General features: G+C 46.0%; 1 protein-coding gene across 5 annotated transcripts in view; it reads right to left on the bottom strand.

The window, feature by feature from the left end:
• The window catches only part of PFKFB1 (6-phosphofructo-2-kinase/fructose-2,6-biphosphatase 1), a 53,891-nt gene that overhangs the window by 9,470 nt on the left and 26,723 nt on the right, over positions 1 to 17,698 (bottom strand). For 2 of the 5 annotated variants that reach the window (XM_069464573.1, XM_069464570.1), the window contains exons 2-9: positions 17,172 to 17,297; positions 14,390 to 14,483; positions 13,468 to 13,534; positions 12,478 to 12,552; positions 11,920 to 11,976; positions 9,770 to 9,891; positions 5,706 to 5,913; positions 2,893 to 3,039 (exon numbers count right to left, since the gene is read on the bottom strand). In XM_069464573.1, the coding sequence (XP_069320674.1) occupies positions 2,893 to 3,039; positions 5,706 to 5,913; positions 9,770 to 9,891; positions 11,920 to 11,976; positions 12,478 to 12,552; positions 13,468 to 13,534; positions 14,390 to 14,483; positions 17,172 to 17,297 (896 nt within the window). The remainder of the gene's footprint in view (positions 1 to 2,892; positions 3,040 to 5,705; positions 5,914 to 9,769; positions 9,892 to 11,919; positions 11,977 to 12,477; positions 12,553 to 13,467; positions 13,535 to 14,389; positions 14,484 to 17,171; positions 17,298 to 17,698) is intronic. The other 3 variants (XM_069464571.1, XM_069464574.1, XM_069464575.1) reach the window with 3 other exon arrangements.

Genomic DNA, 17,698 nt, shown 5'->3' with positions numbered 1-17,698 from the left:
CACCTGGGTCTCTGTGAACACAGCTCTGGGTTTGCGCCTGTTGTCTGTGAGTGTGTATGTGTATGTGTGCACGAGGTGCGCAGCTATGTGGATGTGGGAGTGAATGTATATGGATAGGTGAGTTCAGGCTGAGTGTATGGTGTTTTTCTATGATTGCCCCAGGAGGTCTGTGGGTGCACCTTACACATCTAATTATGTATTTTTATACCTGCGGGTGTGGTTGGTAGAAGAGGGTCCATGTGTCTGTGAAGTGCATGTATGCAAGTGTGAGCATACTTGCGGTGGATGTTTGTGACTGCATATGCAAGTGCACGCATGTGTGCACATACACCATAGTGCTCTCCCATTTTATAGCATTTCCCATCCCTCCTGCCCAGATCTCTACTTCGGGATCTGTGGCAGGTAAAGAAACAGATATCCATAGACAATTCAGAGAAGAACAATTAGTAAATTCCTAACAGTTTCAGGGTGGGCTTGGGGGAGATACACTCTCCTCAAGTAAAGAAGGAATTGAGGACTCAGAGAATTAGTTCCTCAGGAGCTTATGAGAGATTCCAAAACTACTGAGAAATCCCCAGAAGTGAGGTGGCTGCTGGTGGCAGTGGGCAATGATGTTAGGTTTCTAAGGTTTCCTTCTGGATGTGTGGATTTTAATTAAACCAGCCTGTGGGGCGGAGCAGCAGCCTCTGGTTGCTGTCTTTTGGATCCATCTAGGAGGCTTCCCTCAGGGGTGAGGAACTGAACCCCCGCCCCAAACCACAAACAGTTCTGCAGTATTAAACTTCTCCAACTGACACTGCCCATGAAAGAAAGTGCAGCCTACTGGGTACACAAGGTCCTTCCAGATTGGCTTCAGCTTTCTATTCTGAGGAATGCCAGGAGCCTGTTGCCTGTAGAAATAACCACTGACTCCTTATTGACTTTAGGCAAACTGCCTAACCTCTCCGAATTTTATTTTCCTTATCTACAAAATGAGGAGAATTACAACTACCTCGTAGAAGTGTTTTGAATATTAGGGATAATTTATGTAAAAGATACTGGTGCAGGATGTACATGGCACATTTTAAAGACTCAGTCAGTGGCATTAAGTATAATTATTATTAATCATAGAAAATAAACCAGAAACTTAGGTATCATTCTAAATTCTTGCTTCTTCATCACCTATCCCTCCAGAGCCAATTCCTGAGAGTCTACTTCCTAAATCTCTTTCAAATCTCTTCTTTTTTCCTCCTTCTCTGTCTCCACTGCTACAACTTTAGCATTTCCATACACAGGCACTATCCTATTTGCTTATGCTGCTCTGTCTGCCTGGAATACCATTCCTGATCCTTTCTACTTGGTACACTGCTACTCAGCCTCAGGCTTCAGCTAGGCATCACTTCCTCCAGGCTGATTCTGGCTGGGTCAGGTGCTGTGCCCTGACTTCTATGCACCCATGGTCTTGCCTATCAGAGCCTGAATTACACATGCTGTTTTGTATTTCTGTTTATTCCTCTGTCTACCTAATTTATCCTAAAAACTCAGTGAAGATAGGAACCAATCAGATTAATCTCTGTCTCTAGCACCACTCCAGAACCTGAAACAAGTAGATGTTCAATAAATGTTCACATCACAGGTGGGCCAGAAATAAGCAGCAACTAAACTCTTATGATGAACAGTTTACATTATTTGTTTGCATGCATTTTATAGCAAATGTATGTGATCTGTAGAACAATGCTGCATAGCTTTTTTTTAACTATATGTATCTCAGTACTATATTTATGTACATAAGTATGAATGCACACACACACACAATCTATAGAAGCATATCTAGCAGGCAAGCAAGTTAACCTATCCACACACAAGTTATCTACACCTGTGATGAAGCTTTTATGTTGATGTCCAACCACTATAACCTGTGGGCTGCTGCCCTGTACCAGTGTACCTACAGTGCAATGGTAGACAATGGAGAGGAAACAGCTTCTTTCTCAAAGAGTTCAGGGGAAAACCTGACCCTGAAGAGAGATTGCCATGTCACCAGGGTTGAATCCTTTACTCCTCCTTCCTCGCCCTTTAAAAGCCAGTGCACTACCAAGTCCTGTTGATTCTCCCTTTGAAACATTCCCCAAGTCTTTCTTCTTCATCTCTAATGCCACTACTGTGGTCCAACATGCCCTCACCTCTTGCCAAACTAATGCAGCCATCTCCTTACTAACCTATATGCTCATTCGCGCCCTTTTCCCACCGAGTCTCTGCACATGCCCAGGGGTGGACTTTTATTAAAAAATGTGAATCATGTTCAGACCAGTCCTCCTTGACTTAGACCCCATCAATGGCTTCCCACTGTTGTTAGGGCAGCATCCGAATCCCTCAACATGGCCTATAAGACCTCATGGCCACGCTTCCTTTCCAGCCTTGTCTTCCTTTTCTCCAGACCTCATTATCACCATCCCAGCCTCTTTGCTATTCTTTCCTTCAGTTCCCTGAACATGCCATGCTCTCTTCTCATCTCTGGGCCTTCACATGAGCTGTTCTCTGTCCCTGAACTAAATTTTGCCTGCTTCATATCTCACCTCCAGCTTCCTCCAGGAATCTTTCCTTGTAAATCCCCCACCACCAAGTCTGGTCAGGAGCACCCTCACCTTCTGATCCCCTATAATCCCTTATATTGTCCCTCCCATAACCTTTTGTCACACTGAGATGTAATGTCCTATTTCCGGACTGCTCCATGAGGGCAGAGACTGTGTCTCTTCTGGCCTTCACTGGATCCCCAAGGCACAGAATAGGATCTGGCACATGGCTGGTTGTCAAGAAATGTTTTTTTTGAATTAATTAGCTTCCCCATAGGGACTGGAGCAGGGGCAACCCAGGGAATAAGGCCAGACTCAAGCCCCCCGCTGCCACGCATCTCACCGCATCGATCTCGTTCAGGGCCTTCCACTGTTCATAGGGGACACCCAGGGCCTCAGCTGTCTGGATGGTCCTCTTCATGTGGCTGGTCCACACCTTCAGGGAGCTGATGCCCTGGGACCGAATGAAGTTGGCCAGGGCATAGGCATACTAGGGTGTGGGGGTGCAGAGGAGGAGAGGAAAGCAAAAGGAGAGGTGAGAGAGGACAAGGTAGCCATGAGAACAAGCTTAGATCTGCTACAAATGGAATGGTGGTGAGCAAGCAAGAGCAGAGAGTTTAAATGTTCCAAATTTATAAAAAGCCATACTCTTTCCTATGTGATTAAGGGTCAAGGGAATAGAAAAGTATGAGTGAGTGCGTGCGTGCATGCGTGCATGCATGTGTGTGTGTGTGTTCATTGATGCTTGCTCACTGAACCCTCTACTCAGTTATTCATTCATTTAAATAGGCCCACCTCTAACATTTGTAGAACCTAGGACAAAAGTACAAATGGAGGCACCACATGCACAGTCTTCCTCACTTCTCACTCCATTTCTGGCTCCACACTGAACTTCTAGGTACCTTGAGTACATGTTTGTAGATGACCCACCCACATGACCAAGTTCTGTCTACACCCCTCCTCTACTAATCCCCATGCTTCACAAACAGCAACGCATTGGCCACCCTTTGGCCTAAGGGTGAACACTCCTGTAACATGACCAGTCCTCAGGTGGACAGACTCTAGGCTAGGCTCATGCAGGCACTGAAAGTGGACTCTGGGCAATAAGAGCAAAGAGTGGGGTACCCTCGGTGTGAACAGATAGTGGAGGTATAGGATTTGGGAGACATTTCTATTTCTCTTTGACACTGTGAATACCCGTTGCTTAAGTAGGGTTCCTGGTATCCAGGTTCTAAGGGCATTAACACATGTATTGAGTGTGTGTGTGGCCCTGTGCTGGGTGCCGGGGTGCTCTCGTTCTCAGGAGACGGCCGGTGCAGCGGGGGAGACAATGGCAGCGCTGAGGGGAACCACAAGGGCTGTGGGAGTCCAGAGGCGCAAGTGACTCGCTCTTCTTCTGTGTACAGGTGTGTTATGAGTCACGATGCTGTGTGTTAGGAACATCCATGTACACAGATGCGTAGACACAGGCACGCATGTGCATACAAAGACATAGCCACGTTATACACACATTTAATTAGAGATATGAATCAACAGGCCATGCGCTCTGGTGTTAGGAGCTCTTGACTGGGAGGTAGGAGACATGGGTCAAACGCCCCCAACTCCCTCACACGGTCCCCGTGTGCCCTCGGACGCGTCCCTGCCCCTCTCTGGCCTCGTATCGCCTGTGAGAGGCGGAGAGCACTGGCTCGCCCGGCCTGCTCTCTGTGAGCGTCACTTTAGATGGTGGGTGGGGGGCCCACAGACTCTCTGTACACAGTAGGTGCTGCACAAGTGAGAGCGATGGTGATGGGGCTAACAGTCGATGGGAAGTGCTTTGTAAACCCGGCTGGTGCACTGTGCCCATGAGCGTGAAGGTTGGGGACAGCTGTGTGCGTGCCGTGTGCACACTTGTGTGCTAGGAAGCTGCACCCTGTGGAGACGGCCACGTGTCAGCCCCTGCTCTGAGCTGTGCGGGCAGGGCGGGGGCTCCGACCGAGACACCCCTGTCACAGGTCCTCTGACGCCGCGCTGAGGGGTGGGAGTGGAGGAGTCAGAGGTCAGAGTGTATCTTGAGGGGAGGCTGCCCGTCTGGAGGTAAGAAAGGGAGCATCAAGGACTGGGCCTTCTGGGGCCACGTCTGGCCTGGGACACCTGCCGTCTCTCCAGTGGGGAACTGAGGCAGTCAGGAAGGCCTGGCTCTCAGTCCTGGCTCTGTCGGGTACCATGAGCCCTGGGGCCACTCTCTACTCCTCCCTGGGCCCCAGCTTCCCCATCCATAAGCCGGTGACAGCAACGCCCACCCCAAGGAGCTGTTGTGAAGATTAAAGGAGGCCACATGTGTGCAAGCAGATGGCACCACGACTGCGCAGAGGTGCCCAATAAATGACAGTAATGACGATAAATGTCCCTCTTACACTTCACTTCCCACTTGTGCCCCCCCAAGCAGTGCTCCCAGCAGAAGCAATACCTGTGCTACAAGGCCAGGCGCAGGGCCCAATGCTGGGGCCCTGCACCCCTTTGTGTAGCCGGCACCCAGCACATGCAGGTCAGTGTGCCCGGCTGGGGAGAAGAGACTCAGGCCAGGAGAGTCAGATGGGCCAGACCTGGAGAGCTGGAGCCCAGGGTGCGGCGACCTGCCTGGCGGGGAGGAGAGGACCGGGAGGGCTTTCTGGACCAGACCAGACCGTGGAGCAGGTGCTGGGCCTTGGAGGGGGGCAGGGAGGGCAGGAAGGACAAGGTCGCTGGTGGGGACAAGTGCTGCTAGTGTGACCCCTGGAGGGCGGGGGCAGGGCAGCAGCAGCCCTGAGTCTGGGAGAAGAGGGATTAGGGGTGGCAGAGGGGACAGAGGAGGGCAGCCCAGGTGGGGGAAGTGCACAAGCAAAGGCCCAGAGCTCTGAGAAAGATGAGGGGACCAGTCAGGCAGGGCCAAGAGAAGCAGGCGGATTTGGGCAGGCCCTGGGTGCCGGGGCCAAGCTATTAGACCTGCGGAAGCAGTGGGCATACGGGAGCAGATGGCTGCGTCAAGACTGAGTGGCTGATGGGTGGAAGGGCCAGAATCTGCTTGTCCCCCATTGCGGGGTCCCCCAGCTCCGGACCCAGGCAGTGGCCAGCCCACCCCCCCGCCCACCTGGGCCAGCTCCGCCAACCCCTCTGGGTGTCTGGGGCCCTCCCTACCTGCTTGCCCCGAGCTGAGAGTCCAGAGTCGCCTCCGATGCGGCCTCTGAGGTTGAGCTCACTCTCGCCATGCCGGCAGAGGTAGATGGAGCGGGGTGTGACGTGGATGTTCATGAGGTAGTAGACTGTGCGGCTCTGGATGTGGTCCTGCACTCGGTTCACCATGTAGCGTGTGCCCACGTCAAAGATCTTGATGTAGGACAGGTGGCTGGGCCGGAGCCAAGCAGGAGCAAGGGCAGCTCAGGAGCTGATGGTGGTGGAGTTGATCCCAAGAGAAAGCCCCAACCACATACCCTGCTTTCAAGCTTACTGCACAACCCAGCTCTCACCTAACGTGATGCCATGCCTTGCCCTGTTTTGAGTACCTGTCCTAGAGACTTGTTTCCTGACCACCCCAAGGAGCTCATTGCCTGGTATCATCTCCCCTGTCTCTTTTCCTCAGCCTCAGCTTGAGCCAGGCTGTCTTTTCACCTTCACTCATCACACTACAGGCAGCTGGGGTTCTCTCCTTTGTAGTTCACACCCCTCTTATACTCAGAGAGGAGTAATCCTCTGCATCTCTGGTTGTCTCCAGCATCTCACTGGCAGAGTTTGACTTTTTGATTCCCCCTCCCTTTCTGATCCTGAGCCAAGCTCTTCCCTCCTGTTTTGTTTGTTTGTTTGTTTGTTTGTTTGTTTTTTGGCTATGTATTACACTTTATACTCTACAGGAAGCTACCAGACTGTGTGTGCATATGTGTTTGAGTGTGTGTGTCTCTCTCTCCTCGCTCAGAAAGCGGGTTGGGCTGTGTCCTTTCCCTATTTGCCATGCTGTCAACAAACACACCTTCCTCTCTTCTAGGCACTGTGCTTGGGGTGGGGACATAGTGTCTGCCCTTTGACAGCTCTTTTGGCAGTCAGGAACATATACCTGGAAACACATGATCAATGCTCAACATTCATTCCACAGTCACTCCCTTTGTGGTGTGCCAAGTACTTGGGCATAGGGATACAGAGGTGGTCCACAACACCATTGGGGAACTTGTGGTGCTTGCTCAAAGTTCCTTGCTGTCTCCTCAATTCTGTGCTCTGTCATGAACTAATAACTACATGTGGAGTGATAATCAAACTATTCAACCACCTGTTTCTGGAGGATCTGGGGGATGGGGTAGGGACACTGATTAATCACATCTGAAGCATGGAGCATGACTCCTGAGGTCTCTGCTGTGCCAGGCATTAGTTCTTTAGTTGTTGGCTTAGAGAGAGTTCAGAGAGATTACTGAGAAGAGGTGTGGGAGGCTGGGCCAATGAGGTGACACCAACAATCCTGGTTTCATGATAACAAAACAAAGTGAGCAGAAAGAGCCGCACTAACCTGAGGCAATTAGTAAGGTTGCTGATGGGTTTGGTTTCAGAAAACCTCTCCCTTGATCTTCCTAGAGAAGTCTTTTATGTCTGTCCCACACTCCTCATGCCCAGTCCTGTGATCCACACCCAATAGCTCTCACAGGGCACTTGCATTTGTTGAACATTTTCTGTGCATCTGGCCTTTAAAATTCTGTGGGCATTTAAAAGTCCATGAGTCCTCATAACCATCCTACAGAGCAGAGATTATCATCTCTGTTTTATAGGTGAGGAAAATGAAGCACAGAGAAAGGAAGTGATTTTCCCAAAGTCACTTTCTCAGGAAGAAGTAGACTTGGGATTTAAACCCCAGAAGGCTTCCCTCTCTCAAATTATGTCTCATAGGACCCTCAGAGCCTACAGATAGGACATACCTGATGCAACCTTCTAGCCTGGTTACTATCTGTTCCTAACACTAGGTCTGGTGTGTCCCTAGGAGAACTTCTCAATTCCTCAGCTTAGTGTGATATACTAGGTACTTTCACACATTGACCCCAGTTGGCCTCACTTCACAGTCCCATGCCCATACCCATAACTTTTCTGTTTCAATCTTGCCTTCACACTTTTTCTGTTAAACTTGGAATATTCTCTGTAGTCCTCTTCTCTTATTCAGATGTAACTAGGCTATTACAAAGTGCTGTTCTCTTTGCTTAAAAAGATGTGCCTTGACTGATTTCCAAGTTGAGCTCCTACGCATTCATCTGTCAAGAGTCAGCACATTCACTCACCCCAAGAAGCTTTCTTTGAGCCCAGGAGTCATTTAGTGGTGCCCCACACCAAAAAAAAAAAAAAAAATTATAGTGACTAATGCCCATCCGCACCATGTGTAATTTAAAATAAAAACTATAAAGTATATAATACAAGGAGGTCCTCCTAGGTTATGGTTTTATTTTTTTCCACATTGACTAACTTGATGCTGTTTTTGAAATATCAAATATTAAAAAGATTTTAAGGTAGTTTTCTTCTTCTTTTTGGTAGCCTCTACCTTGCTAGTGCCCTAAGCACAAGTTTAGTCTGTCTATTGGGTAATCTAGCTCTTCCAGACCTTTTTCCTCCAAGCTGGGCTGAGTTCCTACAGCCCACTTGGTTTATTGTCCCTAGAGTTGTGATCAACTGTGTACTTATGGTTTTTCCCAACCAACTGGACATTCTGTCAAAGCAGGTACAGCCCTTCTCTCTTTGGGTTCTGTGCTCAGGGATGGAACTTGATGCATGGATTATAAATTTCTGCTATTGGAAAAAATGATGACATAAATCTGACCTTCTAGATCTATTGTCTTCAGGCCCAAACTGACTCATCAAATAACAACCGAGCACCTGCAAGAGTCTAGGCCCAGGGCTGGGGGCTTTCTCGGTGTTCTCTTACTTCTGTCCCCTTCCTTCAGGCTCCTTTCACCATATGCTGTTTAGCTTATATGGCACCATTGTGGAAATGTGAAAAAGTAGCACTTTCCTGAAGACATATACAGCCCCACTCCAGCACATGTCTTAGTGACAGAAGCAAGTGTACTCTTGACCAGGGTGCCTGTACAATGAACAATCTACACAATCATACATAAAGGTCATGCCCTTTTCACTGAATATCTAAGCCTCATGTTACACTTTTTGTGATACAGGGATGTGGCAGGGGCAGCCAAGAGGGAAGTTTGGGGATATGGGTTTGAGTATATATTCTGTTACTGACTCATTGTGTGGCCTCAGGTAAGGCTTTGATCTGACATGGGCCTCAGTTTCCCCACCTACAGAGTGGGGGAATAACAATTCTCATCTCTCAGTACTTCAGTTGGTAAGGCTGGAAGGTTGCTCTTTAAACTTCTTAGGGTGGTAATGGCCATGTGAGTCCTCCTTACATTTCTCACTTGGGTCCCAAAGGGTGTGGGTGACCCAGGCCCCTTCTCATCACAACCTGTTTTGAAAGAGAGTAGGTTCTAGAAACATCCTACATCTAAAACTCACGTCTGTCCTATACTGCTAGATAACACCTCTCCTATCTTTGGTTGGTGTTATGACAGAACATTTCTTGTTTTTCATGAGTCTTACCATGTTTTAAGGTTCTATGGAAGCTACCACAGGATAGAACCCACCTCTCTTGCCTCTATTTACACCCCTTACATACACCACAGTCCAAAGGAGCCTGAACAGACTTGTTGATTGAAGAGGCACATGAGTATTGTGAGAAGAGACATGACTTGGAGACAGAATAAGTAGCTAGAATTCTAGGTCTACCCCCTGACTTGTGGTGGGAGCTTGGGAAAGTAGTTTAAGCTTTCTATGGCTCAATTTCTTCTTGAAAAATTATGATCATAAGACCTATCTCAGCCTCCTTTACAGGGATGCTGTGGGAATTCAACGAAAGAAAGAAGGTGAACATGTTGGGAAATTGAAGTGTCATTCATACATGAAGAATACTTTTGTAATAATAATAGCAACACCCACAGGAGGGAGGTATTTATTCTCAGGGTCCTGATATGTCCATATTGCTCAGGAAATCACTATTTCAGTCATCTTATGGACCACTTTCACATCAAGGAATCAGAGCTAGGAGGGCCCTTGAAGATAGATCATCATCTTATAGATAGAGAAGCTGAGGCCCAGAAAGGGAGGACATTTCCCCAGGTCCTACAGGATGTCAAAACTGGGCTAAGGATCCAGACTTCAAATTTGGGGTGCTGGGCTCTTACCTGTCCAGTTCATCATCCAAAGGTTGGTAGTTCACCTTATAGCACTCAATTCTCTTTAGGAAGTCTTCCAGAACCTTTTCCTGGTCACAGCCTATGTAATCAGGGCTGCCGAGTTTCACTTGCTGGGAATGGGGAGGACAGAGGCACCAAGGATGACACTGAGAGATGGATACCCTGACAGTATCCTTAGAAAGGGTCCATAGAGACCATTGAATACAACACCCCTCATTTTATGGGTGAGGAAATTGAGACTTGGAGAAAGGGTCTTGCCCAAGTTTATAAAATCAATCAATTGAAGAGAAGCTGGATTGTGTGACTCCTCATTCCTCATCTCTGTGTGGTCAAACAAGGCCTGTTACATTGTACTTAGTCTCAGAGCACACATTGCTTAAGAAGAATATTTATTATATTCATAAGAGGACCAGAAACTGTGATGTGAGAAGAGGCTGAACAAGAGGAACCAGAGATCTTGACCAGGGGTCACAATGTCTCATGTGTTGAGTGTTTACTGGGAGAATATGGCAGGTTGTCTTTGGATTTCTGATAGACTGGCACATCCTAATCCCCCACTGCCTACCATTTCCTCCCACAATCCTTATCTCAGAGAATGGCACCTGAGCCTAAATGGAATCTGGGAGTCATCCCAGATGCCTATCATCCTTCACTGCTTAGCAGGCAACAAATCTTCTCCACTCTGTCATCTGGACTAAATATCCATTCTTTCTTGCCTGTGCTCACTATAGCTTTGTGACCTATTACTCTGTCTACAGTCTTGTTATTTCTGATATATTTACCATACAGGGAGCTGGAAGGACATTTCTAACATGCACATGTCTGGGTACAGCATTCTCCTACTTAAAACCCTTTCCCATTTCCTCATATCTTTTAGGAAAAAGTATGAACTATTTCATAGGTGGCTCATGGCTTGTCATGATTGAGCCCCAAATTGTCTCTTAATCCTCATTTCCCATTGCTTCCCTATTCCTCCACACACTTTGCTTTAGCTAATCTAAGTTACTTATAGTTCCCCGGGGATGTCATACTTAGTATATGCTGTTCCCTTATTTCCCATTCTTCACCTGCCTGCCAAATTTCTATGCATTCTTCAATACGCAGCTCAATTATTACCTCCATTGGGAAACCTTCCCTTATATTCACCCCCATGCAAGGTTAGATCCTCACCACTGTGCTTCCACAGTCTCCTTTGTTCCCTTATCTCAGCACTGATCTCAGAGTTCTGTCTATATACTTGTCAGTCTCCCTCACTAGACTGTGAGCTCAAGGAAAGGACTCTTGTCTACACATTTCTCTGTCTCTAATGCACAGAATGGCCCAACTCTAGTGTATAGACAATTTCTGTTGAATCAATAAATGGATGGATAGATGGGTGGGTGAAGAGGGAGGAGGAGAGGAAATGAATATGCTCTATGTTCCAGGAGGTAAAAAAAAAAAAAAAAAAAAGGACCAATGCGTGAAAATTACAGGAAGGTGGATTTCAGCTTGACTGGGTTGCATTTGTTGAAGGCAATGAGCCTCTTTCCATTGCAGGTATAAAAGAAAATCTAGACAAACATTTAGCTGAGATTTCACATATCTGATGGAGGGTTGAAAGAGATGACCTTTAAGGTCTCTTCTGTCCCTGAGCTTCAATAATTTGATGAAGTAGGGAACAACAAAATGTGGTGAATGACTTAGTTCTAGACCACATGCCTAGAATCTAATAGCAGTGATAGTTCTGACATGAATTGTGGGGCAGAATAAAGACCATAGGCATTCGAGGCAGATAGCTAAGCCTGAGGTCCAGTCCCACTTCTATCTTTTTCTGGTTGTATGAATCTTTCATAATTCATTTCTCCTCTTGGAACCTCAGTTTCCTCTCTTCAACATAAAAATGATCCCTAACATACAGGTTTGTTGTGAAAAAATAATCAGAGTCAAGCATGGTGCCTGGTGCACAGTAAGGGCTCTATATACGCTGGCTTCAGTTAATTTCATAGGTTCATTGTGGGCCATGATGGTCAGGAAATGCTTCCTGTATGAAGTGGGAGGAGGAGCTCAGGGAGGAATACTTCCTTTAATCTCACAGAGGCCTTTTAGGCATGATCCAAGCCTAAGTCAGAGTAAGGGGGAAGGTAACTGGTGCTCCTTACCCTGATGTTCTCTGCAATGACGCCAGGGTCATTACAAATGGACTCGATGAAAAAGACCTATGAGAGAAACAGAAGAGAGATTTCTAGCTGGGAATCATATTTAGTACAAACCAAACATAGCTTGACCCCTTCTCAATAGCTCTGAGTCATCCCCAGGGGCATCTCTGACAACATAATGTTCACAGGCAGTCCTTTCAGGCTTCTGAGTTTTGTGAGGCAGATTGGCTCTAAGTTGAATGGCTCCAGATCGTCGTTTTGTGTCTTTATTGGATTTCAGTTCTTATATAAGCTTTTTGTAGTGGTTCTCTCCACTCCTTCCTTATCATCATCCCCTATAGTGTCAGCCTGTCAGTAGTCATCCTCCATTGCCTAACATGGTATCTCTCCTTTCTTGTTCTGCTTTGCTGTTTCTCACTGTATCCTAAAAAGCCAGACAACCAAATTAAAATGTTGAGCCTATGGTATCTGGTTTGGTTGCTCTAAGTCCCCTGCTTTGCCTTTCTTTGGTATTTGTGCCAGAGAAGTAGGCTCTAGATAAGAGTGGGAGTATTACTGTACCTTATAACCATGTTCTTTAGCAAATTGCAGAATCATTGACCGTCGTTCTCTGGTGGTGTTGGTGGCATCAAAAACCTAGAGGCAGGTAATGAGATTAGCTTACTCTGAATCTAGTATTGATAGAACGCCTACTTTTTGCCCATCCCTATGCTAAGTGGAGGGATTCCAAAAGGAGGTAGAACTTGAACAGGGTCTTAGAAGATAGGAAAGATTTGGAATTGGCTTATGTCAATTTCACAAGCATTCACTAAGCCCTTACTTTCTGCCCAGAAATTTACCAGACCCTGTGAGTGCAACAAGACAAGAGGAAAATTGTGGGGTTTTATTAGGATTACTTTATACAGGTAAAGTAATTGAAGCCTATAAAAAGGACTTTCCTTGACCCAAATCACTGAAATTTGCTGACAGAGGAGAGCTAGAACTGGTTCTCTCAACTCCTAGGTGAGGCTTCTTCTTTCCTTATTACCTCAGAAGTCCCCATGAACAGGAAACAACTCCCTAACCTTAGCACCTGATATGGAACCATTTGCATATTTGAGGATCTCTTCTCCTTTTAGAATTTGCAAATACTATCCCAAGGGTCTATGAAATTAAATTGACTAGAAGTTTAGGTAAATCTCTAGAACTCAAAAATATTTGTACTGCAGTCTTAAATTCTAGTAGAGTCCTGCTGAATTCTTGAGGGTGGACTAGCAGAGAATAGTGGTTAAGAGTGGAGATTCTGGAGCTACATAACCTGGATTCCACTTCTGGCCCTGTTGGGTACATGACATACTACCTTGGGAAATTATTTAATCTCTCTGTGAGTCATTCTTCTGGGCTCTAAAATGGTATATAATAACAATATCTATCTCACAGGGGAGCGTGAACTTAAATTATTAATATATGCAAAGAACTTAGAACAATGTATGGCATATCATAAATGTTCAGTACATATCAGCCATTCTCCATCTCAGCAGATACTTGAGGAAAAAATGAAAATTTCTTTACCGCAACGTGACCTTCCTCATGACTGAGATAGTTGTGAACATCCTTCAGGGCTGCCAGGGCGCACTGTCTGAAATAGACCGGGAAAGAAACAGAGACAACCCCTATCCACCAGGATGGGTTTCTCTTTCTTTTTCTGTATTGTCTTCTATACCATCTCTCACGTCTTACACTAAATTATTCATCTATTGAACATCCACATAGGGTGTCCTATGTTCTAGGTATCATGCCAACCACAGAAGGGTCAAACAGCTCAAAGTAGCTCTATGTGCACAGCTCACGGGCAGGTATAAAGTGACATACCCAGGAAAAGTTCAGCAATTGATGGAAGCTGTAACACTAAGGGGCTCCAACCCTCGAGCTAATGAAGCTCACACTGAACTGGTTTAGGAACCCAGGTAGAGCCTAGGCATGTGCTCTGAGAAGTAAAAGGCATGCCTGGCATGTGTAACACTGAAAGGATAGGCATGACAGTGGCATTGTATTTATGCTTTCAGTAAAAATCTCTTCCGTGATTACTTATTGCTGGGTTCTATGATGAAGGCATGGATCAATAAATGAGCCCCAGGCTCTGTTCTGGAAGTACTCAGAGTCTTATAGGGGAGAAAGACCTAGAGGTTGAATTAATAAGCCTAGGGAGACTAGACTAGGCCAAGCTATTGAGACTCTTGTCTCAAATGCTAAGCTGAGAAGTTTCTATTCTCTCTTGTCAGAAGTAGGAGACTATTAAAGGTTCTTGAGCAAGGGATGGTTATGACCAGAAACATGCTTCAAGCAGGATGGTGGAAGGACTGTCCCAACTGCTGTTTGAGATTCTAGAGGGCCTCCTTCCTGGCCCAGATTACTCTGCCCGACTCCCCCAATATCTGAACAAAGGCCTTCCTCAGCCAGGGAGCAGCACAGTTCCTAAAATGTTGGTACTTACTTCCTGATAAGTAGGGCTTCCGTGTTGTCTGGGAGAAAGAATTCATAGTTCTTGTAGCTCACTGCCTCTCGTCGATATTGGCCTAAATTAAACACTGAAAGCAGGGAGCGCCAGTGAAGAGGTTGGGAAGATCCCAGTGGCCAAAAAATGTCCTTGCTGAGAGAAACCTCAGAGGTAGAAGAAGGTATAATTTGTAGCTATAAAATGTGCTTGTAAAGCTTCAAATTATGGCTACCAGCTCATTTATTCCTTACAGCAACTCTGTAAGGTAGGGATCACCATTCCCAGTTTACAAATGAGGAAATTAAAGTTCAGAGACAGGAAATAATTTTCATGGTTAATAAATGGGGATCTGGGATTCAAATCCAGGTCTGTGTGGCTCTAAAGCAGGTAGTCTTTCCACTATTCATAAATCATAATCCTTTAATGCCCTACTCCAGTGGAAAGATGAAGAAACTGAAATGTAGGGAGTAAAATCATTCACTAAGGGCTAAACAGTGAGTGAGCTGGTGACAAATACAGACTGGGTCTCCAGACTCCTAGACCAATGTTATTTTATTTTTCTATATCATGAGGGAGAAGCCAAATCTAAATCTCTAGGCTATGTTTTCCCACCTGTAATGGTGAAAAACCAGAGAGGAGGCAAGGAAAGAGCGAGAAAGGGGATAAGCAGCCAAAGAAGTAATATTTAATTCATTCACCCAACAAATACTTTTTGATGCCTACTCTGTGAAGCAGACTTTGAGTCCTTGGCCTCAGAGATTAACCAGATCTTCATGATGGGGCCCTCAAGGAGCTCAAAACCCAGCAGCAAGACAGTGAGTAAACCAGTAAACAGAGAGCTCCCACTCAGTTTGTTAAGTCCTCTGACAGAGACAATATGGAGCCATGTAAGAGTGAAGAGGAAGGAAAGACTAATTCCGCTTGGGGTGATCTGAGAAGGTTTCTGGGAGAAAACAGCATTTGAACCACGCCTTTTAGGGTAGGCACATTTCATAGGCAGGTATACAGGTAGGAATGGGGAACAAAGGTATTCCTGGTAGAGGAACAACTTGAGCAAAGGTATGCCATTGGCAGAAGGCAGAGCATGTTTGGGGGATAGTGCATCATCCACTGTGGCCAAGGCCTGAAAGGCTGGAAGGGGTCAATTGTGGAGGGCCTTAAACAACAGGCTAAGGAGCTTGGATTTAAACCTGCAGGCCAAGGGAACCTTTGGAGACTGCAGGCATGGTCAGCTTTGTGCTTTGAAATATGACTCTGGAAGCGTCTGTGAAAATTGAGTGGAGGGGAGCAGACAGGAAGCAGGGGGATCAAGGCAGAGACCCATCTGCCAGTGTTCCATGTACCCCTAAACTCAGCAGAGGCTCCTCAGGGCTTGCAGTCCTCCATGAGAGCTGCTCCTTCTCTCCTTCCCTTCTGCCAAAGTCCTACTCCTCCTGCAGGACCCAGCTCAAATATACCCTATCCAGGAAGCTGTCACTGCCTTCCAGTTGGTAAATCCCTCTGTAAGCCCCATTAGCACACTGTTACTGCTCTAGGATTCCTAGAAGATGTGAGATATTCTTATGCATGACAGAGGGATTGAGAACTCTTCAAGGACAAGGCATGAATCTCATCCATTTTTATATCCCCAATGCCTAGCATGGGTTTTAGCACATAGAAAAATCATTGGAAAACTCTTTGCCGGTGAACCAGATAAAGAGAATGTAGATGAAAGGAAAGAAGAAATGGGAAAAAGAAAGGAGAAGACTTGGAGATAGGGAGGGAGGGAGGGAAGGGGGAAGATAGATAGGATGTGGGTATGGGCAAGGAAGAGAAGGAGAGAAAGAGAATGAAGAAAAGGACAGTACAGAGCCAATATGGGATTCTTTTCTCTTTCCATCAGTAGAGCCATGCATCAGACCTGGCACAGTGGGTATTGGGCTTGGAATCAAACAGACCTGGATTCATATCCTGGTTCTGCCATATGCCTTAGACAAGGCATTTCAACTCTTGGGCTTTAATTTCCTCAACCTATAAATGGTGAAGAAATGTTAATGCTAATAAAAGTAGTAATACTGGTGTTGCAATAATAGCAATCATAATAAAAATAGTATGTTACTCATAGGGTTGTTTTGAGGTCATGGAACTTCTTTTTTCTTTTTTTTTTTTTCTTTTTTTTTTTTTTTTTTTTTTGTTGAGACAGAGTCTCACTTTGTTGCCCAGGCTAGAGTGAGTGCCGTGGCGTCAGCTTAGCTCACAGCAACCTCAGACTCCTGGGCTTAAGTGATCCTACTGCCTCAGCCTCCCAAGTAGCTGGGACTACAGGCATGCGCCACTATGCCCAGCTAATTTTTTTTTCTATATAGATTTTTAGTTGTCCATATAATGTCTTTCTATTTTTAGTAGAGACGGGGTCTCGCTCAGGCTGGTCTCGAACTCCTGACCTTGAGCAATCCACCCGCCTCGGCCTCCCAGAGTGCTAGGATTACAGGCGTGAGCCACCGCGCCCGGCCGGTCATGGAACTTCTTGAGAGAAGATGTTTAATCTTAGTACTAGTTTTTCCTATGCCTAGCACCCAGCATGGTATTGGACATAGAGTATGTACTCAAGAAATTATAAAATTTAAAAGAATGTACTGGTAGTGGTAGCAGTAATAGTAATAGTGGTAGCAATAGTCCTAATCTTGGTAATAACGATGATGGAGCATTTCTGGTACAGAGGGCTTTGGCTTGCTACCTTACTTGGTTTTCAGTCAGTGACTTGTAGGGGGCTATAGAAAAAAGGGTTTCAGAGACATACCTTTAGTTGGTGTTCCTATCCAGTTGAGATATCGTGTGAGCTTCGTGGAGATATAAGTCTTGCCTCGAGCTGGTAAACCCACCATGATCACCATCGTGGGGGAATTGGTAAACTGGGGTATGGATGCTGGAAGACAAACAATGAGCCTCAAAAGCTTATCCCCAGATTCATATAATCTGGTATTATTTCAAAGATGCAGAGTTGGAAAGAGCATCTCTCCCACCATTACAATAAAAAAAAAGCTGGGAAACTGAAAATTAATGACTTCTCTTGAACTCATCAGGAAACTGAGGTTGCAGTGCAAAAAGCTAACCCCAAACCTCTAGAAACAGACATCTGCAGGGAGCCACAGGACCCAGGCATTTACTTACCTGGTGCATATATTGCTGAACAACATATAAACTCAAGAAGATTCAACTGAAAATGATTAATGAATTGCTACAGGCTGGTTGCAGGCTAGTGTGAGAATATGAAGCCGGTAAGGGCTGTGTGAGAATGTGAAGCCAGTAGGGGCTGCAGATACAGGC

The sequence above is a fragment of the Eulemur rufifrons genome, chromosome 30 (genome assembly GCF_041146395.1).
Source record: "Eulemur rufifrons isolate Redbay chromosome 30, OSU_ERuf_1, whole genome shotgun sequence".
NCBI classification, from domain to species: domain Eukaryota; kingdom Metazoa; phylum Chordata; class Mammalia; order Primates; family Lemuridae; genus Eulemur; species Eulemur rufifrons.
The sequence above is the reverse complement of the archived record's forward strand: the minus strand, read 5'-3'. Positions and strand labels throughout refer to the sequence as shown.